Source organism: Microtus ochrogaster, chromosome 24 (assembly GCF_000317375.1).
Source record: "Microtus ochrogaster isolate Prairie Vole_2 chromosome 24, MicOch1.0, whole genome shotgun sequence".
Classification (NCBI taxonomy): domain Eukaryota; kingdom Metazoa; phylum Chordata; class Mammalia; order Rodentia; family Cricetidae; genus Microtus; species Microtus ochrogaster.
Window position 1 is genome coordinate 18,750,575 of NC_022024.1, and position 10,935 is coordinate 18,761,509.

Below are 10,935 nucleotides of genomic sequence, written 5' to 3' on the forward strand. Positions count from 1 at the left end.
AGCAAAGTAGAGCTAACTGTGGGATGACTAAATGTGGTGGAAAAGGCGGAGTACCAGCAGGGATGCCCACAGAGGTAAAAACATCTGCTCCCACTCCTATTAACATTTTCCGATACATGTGGGAATAAAATTCGGTGTCATGTATGCCTGATGTTGGGATCGGCCTTCTAACCCCATCACCCCCATCTCATCAGTTTGGCACTGACGACATTGTATGGACCCTCTCTTTTCAAATAACACTAGTTTGATGGTAGAGAGAAAAGAATGCAGTATGGGATTGGTCATATAGAAAAGAAACACAGAACCTTGTATTTCGTATGCTCCATGTTTTCATGCGTTCAGTGGAGTTATAAAATATACAGGGCTCAATGGTTGTGAAAAGAAAGAAGAGCATTCATTGGAAGGCAGCTTCAAAGAGGGAGAGGAATAAAAATGATAAAGATAAGGTCATATACTAAGTACCTAAATGAAAATATTCCATCATGCAGACAAAGGTGAAAACTAATATATTGATACTTTGCAAGAAATATTTTTTACAATAGAAGTGTTTTTCTTAAATAATTCACTTTTCCACTGATATAGTATGCTTATTAGTATTTTGATATTGTGTGAGTGCTAAAAAATTATAATTCTTAAATAATTGTATTATTTTATGGTACTCTACTTGATTAAACATGATCTTCCCAGCAAATTAATGGTCTGCATTTCAATGAGAAAATGTACTATTTTAGTACAATGTAAAATATTAATATCTATTATTGATTGTTTTTATTATTTTATTCATAGTAATTTTATCTTTCCTGTGTTTGTTTAAGGTTACCATTACCACCTGGGGCTTTTTCGGGACTCTGGAAGAATCAGGAAGCTTTCAAACATTTATACTTTGAGAAATTTCCTGTGAGAACTTTAATATACTTAAATTTTTTGTGCTTTCTATTTTTTGGGGGGGGGCTGGGCTGGTAATTTAAGCAACATGCTTCTAGGATCATAGATCAAAAAGAACTCTTCAAGTTTATACAAACCAGCCTCCAGGTTCAAGGATAACAGTTCCAGACCAGTCATTTGGATAATTACTGCCATCTCTACACATAGAAAGGTTTCATTCACTCTTACTAACTATAACTATCAGAGTGTTTCAAAATTAAATCCAGTAATATTGGGCTCCAATAATTTTGGACATTTTACTGGACTCCTCTCTACTGCCTAAGAGCAAGCACCAGCTCAGAGCTGGAAAGTCATTAGGACACCCCACTAGACTTAGTTAATGAATAAAATCTAATGTATTTTCCATACCCTTATCTAGTTTTGACAGGCTTTCTTAATCTTTTATTTTAAAATACCATTTAAAAATAAATAAATTTACACAGTAGAGACCGTATCCATAAAGCCCAGTTTTTCACCCCTGTGACCCAGGTGACAAAGCTTGGCTTCCCGGGTGTCAGTTTGTCACTCATCTATGTACTGTGCTCATGGCAACTTGTTGAGACTACACAGCAGCATCCTGCCCTCACCGCCCTTATTATGTGCCAAGGTACAGCAAAAGGAATGATGAGAATTTCATAAAAGCCATGAGTGCGAGTATTTAGCATTCTGACTTCATTGTCTGTGAGTGAAAGATGGATGCTCTACTCAACCAGACGAATGACAAGGATTAAATAGCTTTCTTTAGAAAGACATCTCTGAGACAGGTGACCTCAACAGCCAAGATTAAACTTTCTCCTGATGGAGTGTGGCAGAGATATTTGTCATTTGACTTGACTCCAGTCAGCCAATTTAGTCTATGTGATGGGCCACAGGTAGTTCATCAGAGTACAGATACAATTCATTATCACCTAATGATGGCAAGCCGCATGGACATGTGGTTTTAGCGTGATTGCCTTTAAGATCAGAAGTTTCCTCGGAGCCCCAGTGTATGGTTAAACTGCATGAGGTACCTTGACACTTGCCTTATTTCCGGGCCTCGCCCCTTTCGTCAATCACAGGCTTAATAAAAGCATGGGCCAAACAACTTAATCCAGCTCGTGCAAGTCAGAAGAGAAAGGGTTGAGCCTAGAACCAATGTAGTCTGCCCTTCCCTGTTTCTCTAAGTGACCTCTCATAAATACTGTACGCAGGAAGAATTGCAATTCCTGAGGGTGTGTGTCTGGACCCGCCCTCCACCATACATCCCATTTTGTCAAGTTTGTTGAAGTCTGGTAGAAAAGACTGCATTTACTCATTTCAGAGAGAACCACAGCAAGTATTAGAAAGGCTAAAAGATACAGAGTCATTTATTTAGATTTGTTTTAGAAATTAGGCTTACATACAAGCATCAAATAAATTAGACATATTAAAGACAATAATATGTAATTTTCTTTGTACTTTTTTCTCGATTCTTTTTTTTCTGTTGTGATTTCTAAACAAAGGTCTATTACTTTGAAATTGGTGAAATATTATATGTCATAATGATTATTAAATTTCACTGAGCCCTGAGTTCAGTCCTGATCAAAGTCAGTAAACGAGTGATTTTTTTCTATAATTTTTATAGAAAGTTTTTGAAATAGATACAACTTGAAATCTTTATTAACAATTCCCTTGGTATACCAAAATGTACCAGAAATGTTTAGCCATCACTTCTCCATTATTTGGGCTCACTAATTTTATAGTTCCAAGTTCCCATATGTGACTTGAACATATACAAGGACAGTTTAAATTATTCCTGCTTGTTAACAGAGCAAAAATATCTAGTTAAAATTCAAAACCAAAAGCAATTCAACCTCAAAGCTTGTGGAAATAGCCAAGTGCTCATAATAAATCAATTTATGTCCCCTTTTATACTTTAACAAGCGTTGAAAAATGATCATGCTGTTGCCTACCACTGCACGCTAACTGAATATATGCATTCTTGCTTTCAGGGTTACTATGACACTATGGATGCTGGTTACATGGATGAGGAAGGCTACCTCTATGTCATGTCTCGGGTGGATGATGTAATAAATGTTGCAGGCCACAGGATTTCTGCAGGTGCTATTGAAGAGGTATTGATGAATACTGATCTTCGTTACCAAGCAGTGTCAATGAGCCGTGATGAACTGATGAAATACCGAGGTTCCGTCATCTGGAAACTGACCACACATTCATTTAAGAGAAAAGCTGGGCTCTTCTCTCTCCAACCCCGACCTCTCTGGGTCTTTCTGCCTCTTCTGCTTGTGTGGATTTTCATTTGGTCTGCACTTAACTCTTTCCTTCCTGTATGTTTGGTGAGACGTTATAAGCATTTGTACATACTTGGTCCCTGTGGAAATGCCTGTGTACATTTGCTGCTTGCAACCAGATGCTTACCCATCTTTAGCATCACGGTATAGTACTCCATCATCAGGCTGGCTTTTAGTCCTCAAGTTTTTTTGTTTTGTTTTGTTTTGTTTTGTTTTGTTTTGCTCTCAATTCCTGGAATTTTTTTCAATGTAATTTATACAAGCATCTGCAATTGTTTTTCTTTACTTAAACTTTTAATGAAATCAGGTAACTCTATTTCATTGTACAAACTCTGAGTTTTAATATTTATATAGATTCTTGTATACATCATCAGAAGAAAGAATATAAAGTATTTCAACATTCAATAATTCAAATGAATTATTTAATATCACCTTTATATTCTCACCCTCATAAATCTTGGCAACCCTGGATTTTTCTTTGCTACTAAGACTGCATAACACAAAATTTTAAATAAGTAACATAAACACAGTATTGCAACATTTGGGACTAGAGTCTTTATTCTAATCTAATAAATTGGTGATTTATTGGAGTTTCTTTGAACATCCATGATTTTGGCCCTTTAACATTCTAATGTAGAATTACACTGTTAGATGCCCTGATGCTTTTATGTATCTATTCCTCCATTGGAGAAATGGGTTGTTCTAATTTTGGACAATTTTCTGAAATAGTATTTTATTGCATGCATTCAATTTCATGTTTTGTATATATAGTTACAAAACATAGCACAGTGCTTAAAATTTTAGAAAAGTCAAAATATTTACATTTACTAGCAACTGCTATTTGTAAACTACTTAAAGAATATACCCTACCTTCAATAGCCATTTTATTGCTATAGGCTGTATACTTACAGTATATTTTCTTGGTAGTATGAGAGTACGCGTGAAACTCTTCCTTTTTCCCGCTGAATAATCTTAGCTTATCTGCCACAAATCAGCCAATGCTATTCGATTGGTCTATTTTTAGCTCACCTGTTTCCTTAGTCCAGGATACACTTTTTTGTGTGTTCCCACTGACAACATTTAGCAATTATTTCTTCTTATCATTTTCAGACCTTGGTATTGTTACTAATCTTTAAACCATTAAAATAGATGGATAATGATACTTCATTATGTTATATTTTTGATTGAGGTAACCACTAACATTGTTGAACGGATTTACGTGCTTATTTGTCATACATATGTATTTTTGATGGAATGTCTAAAAATATGCCTGTTTTGTTTTAAATGTCTTGATCAGTGTTTCAGTAATATTGTTTTTCCAGTATGGTTTTTTTCTTTTCCCACTGAATAATCTTAGCTTATCTGCTACAAATCAACCGATGCTATCTGAGCTGTCTGTATTTAGCTCAGCTGTTTCACTAGTCTGCCTTTTCTCCAGGACCATGCTGGATTGGTACTGTAGCCCTGAGGAGGATTTTTAAGGTCAAGTACTATGTTCCCTGTATTTGCTACTCTTTTCTCAATATCATCTTAGCTTCTCTGGCTATTCTACTTTTATAGACATGATGAGTTTTTCTGTGGCTACAATGAATCCATTCACCAATGTTGATTGCTATAGTAAAACCCATATGTATTACATTACAGATTGCCTTGGGAAAGTTTATATCTGAATGACTTTGACCTTCTAATCCATAAGCATTGTGTCCTTCCTCATTGCTGTAGATATTCTTTGATCTTTTTTTTCATAATGTATTTTGTGAACACATTTTGGCAGATCCATTGTCAAGCATTTAATGTTTAGCTGTTGAAGATAGGGTATATTCTTTAAGTAGTTTACAAATACTAGTTGCTAGTAAACGTAAATATTTTGACTTTTCAAAAAATTTTAAGTATCAAGCTAATTTTGCTAACTTTATGTAACTAATTCTAAATATTTTTTTAACCTTTAGGTATCTTGACATACTCTATGTACAAGCATACTATCTGAATGTAGTTTCTTTTCTCTTTTTTAATCTGAAGGTAATGCTTATTTTTCTGGCCTTTTTGAACTTTCTTATGTGATGAAATTTCTTATGTGATACCGTTGAGAGTGGCGAAAGTCAACAGGATAGATAGAAGGGTTTTAGAATTAATTGTTTCCATTTCTGCAATAGATATGATGTAAATCCACAAAGTTAGGCTATGTCAAGGCAGTATTTTGGTGTTTGTTTTTTCTTTTCTTTCTTTTTATAATGTGGAGCTTACAGAGAAGAACCTGCAAACTGTCCTGAAGCCTTCCAATGTAGTGCTTCTCCTCATTTCATACCTAAAATGTGAGATTTTTGTCTCTGACATTCACCTTCACTCTAGCTATGCAGCAGAGAAGTTCTGAGGGGAGGGTTCGTGGTGAAATTTTCCGTCCTCAGACCCTTCCAGTTCATTTCATGTCTTCCGACATTTGCACTTGGTCCAGCAGAACTTGTTCCAGGAAGGCGTCATTGCCTGGGTCCCCTTCTTTCCTTTCCTTTTCCCGCAGTGCCTTATTCTTGGACCCTCACTTTTCAAAGTATCCAAAAAAAATTATTGAATTTTTTGCTTTGTCTCATGACTGGTTGCTAGGATAGAGCACCACTGCCTTTAAAGTGAATATGGAATCCAAATATCAAGCCTTTATTCACTGTTGCTCGCGTTTGCCTTTAACTGGTTTGTATGTGATAAACTGACATTTTGCTTGGTCGTTCTTTTTACCTGGGTACATTCCACAGTATCATCATGTATGATATTCGCAGGGAGAGAACAGGTAAGGGTCTGTATAAATCCTGGCATGTCCTGAGGTAGAACAGGTTGAGTCAGCAGAGATCCATTCTTGGTCTTCATGGGTCCTGATGGGGAAAGCAATGAACAGTGAATCTTTTTGTGTTTTTAGTGTGGAGTGGAGAGACTCCTGTTCTCCCTCCCACAGGGTATGTTGTTTCTCATGAGAAGAAAAAGGGTTTTTTTGTAGTATTGATCTGGTGTGGGGAAGACAAGGCTGGCTTCAAGGCTCCCTCCTCTGTTCCTTCATTTGGGCCTCTGCCAAGGCTTAGCAGGTTTTTCTTGGATATTTTTCTGTATATACTTATCGAAAGTGCCACATTGGATAATATATATTTATGTGGACAGATAATATTTATTTCCATATATATGGGAAAATATATGTATATGTGTATGTATACATGTATGTATATATTTGGGAAAAATAGGAAATAGAAGGAGCAAGGAGTGTAGATAGGGGTAATGGGAAGGTATAGGGATGTGAACGTAAGCAAAGTATATATGATTACTATTGAAAATGTCCCTATATGCCTCTCTCTGCATATAATGAATAATAGCAATAAAAATTAAAAATTGAAAAAAACTGATAGCTCTGAAAAACTGATAAGTTACTTAATTTTGCCATTTTTACACAAGAGTCTATGACAGGGAAAGGTGTTATGAAACTTCTGATAGGTATTTTAGCTGGGAAAATGTCACTGTCATAAGTCTAATTAGAAAAGATAAAGTAGGGGGCTGAAGAGATGGCTCAGAGGTTAAGAGCATTGCCTGCTCTTCCAAAGGTCCTGAGTTCAATTCCCAGCAACCACATGGTGGCTCACAACCATCTGTAATGGGGTCTGGTGCCCTCTTCTGGCCTTCAGGCATACACACAGACAGAATATTGTATACAAAATAAATAAATATTTAAGAAAAAAAATGAAGAAAAGATAAAGTAGATCTAGTTATTTAATTTTTTTATTCCCATAGGAGAACTCCAGAATAGTTCCTATACTGCATGGAATAAACAAAGAAAAATTCAATGAAGGAAAAGCTAAAGCTAACATGATTAACAATTCAACGTATCAGGATCAAAAGATTCCAAAGTCCCATTTTTCTCCTTTTAATTGGCAGGTTTATCTTCTCTAATGGCTATGCATGACTTCAGGTCAAAGTAAACAACTTAATTTTTCTTGTAATGATGACCTTATTTTTTTTATCTTTCTTAATGACATCTTTCGTGTCAGTCAATGTGATGTTTTTGAATAACAAAATCATCAAATGTCCTAGAACGCATGTCCACCATGCGCTATTATAATATCTTGTTATTAAATGACAACAATTTGTCCTAACTTGAAATGGAAATTTTTTGCTTCATATATTTCAAAGTGCTGTCAAATGCTGGTTCCGCTCGTATGAACTTTTAATTTCTTGCCTCTAGGAGATTAACGCCAAAACTCATATGCTTTTCTTGTAGCCTAGCTAATCAAACTGAAGGTGATGTTCGCAGAGCCCTTATCAGTCAGAGTTCTTAGTTCCCTTACTTTTAGGATGGAAATTGTCATAGTCAATTATATGGTTATGTGTTGTGTATTTTTACGCTCCCACTCACATCCTCCTCGCTGTGTAACAGCAGAATTCAGGCAAGCTCAAATGAGCAGATAAAGAAGAAAAATGAAGAAAGCAGACCTGAGTTGTTGATTTTCAACAGGAATATTGTTACAGGGTCTTAGAATATTTTTTAGCCCTTGACTCTAACATATCTCTTAATATAAATAAATAATTAATTATTATTGAATATTTATGCTATTTAATAAGAAACTTTATTTCACATTTGGCCACTTTTCCTTTTATTTGGAAAATCTGTGTAATCACTTGCTTATTGGCATGTTCCTGTTTCTCACTAATTAGCTTAGAAAATTAATCACAACACGTGCCTTCAATTTTCTCTCTGATATTTTTACTCTCTCTTATTGATAATGCCCAACCTTCTGAGCAAGGCTAGAATGTTGATACTTCTAGAAGAAGACTATGATATGTTTTAGTAAGAGGTGATTTATAATATACTCTATACCACATGACTTTTAATCCTATTTTACAATTATCTTGTTTTTATATGGCTATAATTTGTGATAACCAGAAACTTATATTTCAGTGTATTTCAAAAGAATGTAAGGTTCTGAATCTACTAAAAAATCCATTTCCATAAATGTAACCCTTAATTGCTTATTTTAAGTATGATAAAAATGCTTACCTATTTTTAGTTTTACTACTTAAAACTTCTTAAATTTTTGCAGTTTATCTTTTTAAATTAAAGTATAGTTACATCGGTTCCTCTTTCCTTTTAATCTAATTAAACTTTCCCATATGTTGTTCTTCAAATCATAGCCTATTTTCATATATATGATTATCTTTCTATATATTCATGAATATATTAATATTCATATATATCTTATAGACTCTGTTTTTATTGCTTATGTATATATGATTTCAGTGCTTACCACTTGATATTGAGTAATCAAAGGGCTAAATAAAATTTTAAAAGGGTATTAAATTAGTGAACATAAAAGCCCTGATAATCTATGAAAATTACTGCCAGAAATACTTTTGAATACTCTGATCTTTCTATTCTTTTTACGAGAAAATGGAGCTGTCAGATACTTTTTATAAATTTAAAAGGACATTATTTTTGCAGACCCCAGTGCATGAAATAGCCTCCTGTGCCTACTTAGCAATAAGATCTATTTTGAACTTTGATTAATCTTTGAAAGCCTCGCAAGGAGCTGGAGAGCTGAGAAACTTGGAGAAAGTTCAAAGTGTCCTCGAGAAAAATGAGACTGAAAACTTCTAGTTCAGGGTTGGGGAGGCACCTCGAACAGCAACCAGCATGTTGTCTCTCTCTCAGCTCTCTCTTACTGCTGTAGCCAGAGACAGTGGGAAAAACGCTGGACTCTCTGCCTTCATTTTTCATTTGTTGCAAAAGTTTAAGTTTGTTGTTAATCTAATAATATCAATATCAATATCTAATAAAACAACTTCTCTACTTAGGAGTCTTCAATGTATGTGAAGGGACCATCTCCGAGGCAAGACACAATGTTTTTCCTAAGTCTGGCAATTTTTAGCTTTAAAAAGGAAAACCCAATTAACAAAAACCTAGATCTCTTCCAACCAACTATTAAGGTTCAAACTTCTCAGGGTTTTTCTTATTATCTTTACATAATCTCTCTAGATTATTCACACACAGACCCAAAATATTGTCACATATTATTATCTGTTTTGCTTCTTAAGGTGATATTTTTACATCTACTACCCCAACATGAGTACACTATAAGACCCTTAGTATGTTACCCTGTCTAAACAGACACCTCCCTCCCCCAATAGTTTACTATTTTCGATACTGATATAAAAGTCCATCTTTCTCAAAATCTCTTTTTATACTGAAGTATAAAAAGTCAATCTGAAAATGGAGACAATATGGTTATAATTTGTATGGTCCCATGAGAAGGAATTGGGGTAGGGCAAAAGGATTAATGCCAATAAGGGTTCATGGACATGGAGGATCAATGGTGAGACAGGACATTTGGGAATAAGTCAAGCTATTCTGTGTATTTTACAGTGGTGATATATGCCACAAACTGTCAGAACCTATAGATTATCACCAAGATGCATACATGCACATGAGTCAGGCAGGCTGTGGACTCATGACGGCACGATCTATGAGGGGGAGTTTCCACTTTCTGCTTAATTTATTGTAATTCAATGCCTACTCTAAATCTATACCTTAAAATTTCACTCTGACTTTGCATTTCTTATTCCTGAAATTGCTACATTCCTTGCCAGTGCTTCTAAAAGTTGGATTAAATCCCCCAAACAGCTCACTTTCGTAAGTAGCAGCCTCTCTTCTACCATCAGCATTGTTTGTTCTCTAGTCCCCAGCCTCACTCGCTTATTTCCTGATCCGAATTGATCTTGGGTAGTTTATTGAGATTTTTCTTGTCCCATCTCCCTTGCCTGGTAAATGTCTACCCATATTTTCTTATTGTCTTATGCTAAGGGAAGCCATCTCTGAGGTCCATATTTTTGAGTGATGTTAACAGCTTTTTAGTGTTATCTTTCATTTAGATAATCCATTTTTGCAGATAACTTATCCCTTTTTATAGCTACATGACCATAAAAATTAAACATTTATGATGACTTTTTTTTTTTTCTTTTTTCGACACAGCGTTTCTCTGTAGCTTTTGGAGTCTGTCCTGGAACTAGCTCTTGTAGTCCAGCCTGGCCTTGAACTCACGGAGATCTGCTTCCCTCTGCCTACTGAGTGCTAGGATTAAAGGCGTGTGCCACCATCTCCTGGCTTTATGATGACTTTATGATGAAAGTTTTATAATAACTTTCTTCTCTGATAGAGTAAACTCCATGTCTTAGTTAGGGTTTCTATTACTGGGACAAAGTACCATGACCAAAAGGCAAATTGGGAAGGCAGGGGTTAATATGGCTTCCACTTTAGCATTGTTGTCCACCAGTGAAGGAAGTCAAGAAACAGGTCAGGTTCCCAGAGACAGGAGCTGATGCAGAGGTCATGGAGGGGAGCTGCCTACTGGCTTGCTTCCCTTGCTTGCTGACCCCACTTTCTTGTAGAACCCCGGACTAACTGCTTAGAGATGACACCAACCACCACGGACTGGCCCCTCTCTCATTGATCAGTAAATGAGAAAATGCCTTATAGCTAGATCAGCAGGAGAATTTTCCTCACTGAGACTCCTTCTTCTGGTGACGCTAGCTTGTGTCATGTTGACTAAACTACCCAGTCCAACTGACTCCTTATCAACACGGCACACAAACAAATCACTCTTCAGCCACAACCCTCCCTTTCTTATTCATCCCCAAGATCTTAAATAACTTTAAAAGTCCTAAGTCTTGCCGGGCGATGGTGGCGCACGCCTTTAATCCCAGCACTCGGGAGGCAGAG

At 35.9% G+C, this 10,935-nt stretch overlaps 1 protein-coding gene across 1 annotated transcript in view; it reads left to right on the forward strand.

Moving 5' to 3' along the window:
- Acss3 (acyl-CoA synthetase short chain family member 3) overlaps positions 1–10,935 on the forward strand; it is a 147,439-nt gene that overhangs the window by 131,912 nt on the left and 4,592 nt on the right. The window contains exons 12-13 of the mRNA XM_005358097.3: positions 816–897; positions 2,895–3,017. Coding sequence (XP_005358154.1) covers positions 816–897; positions 2,895–3,017 — 205 coding nt within the window. The remainder of the gene's footprint in view (positions 1–815; positions 898–2,894; positions 3,018–10,935) is intronic.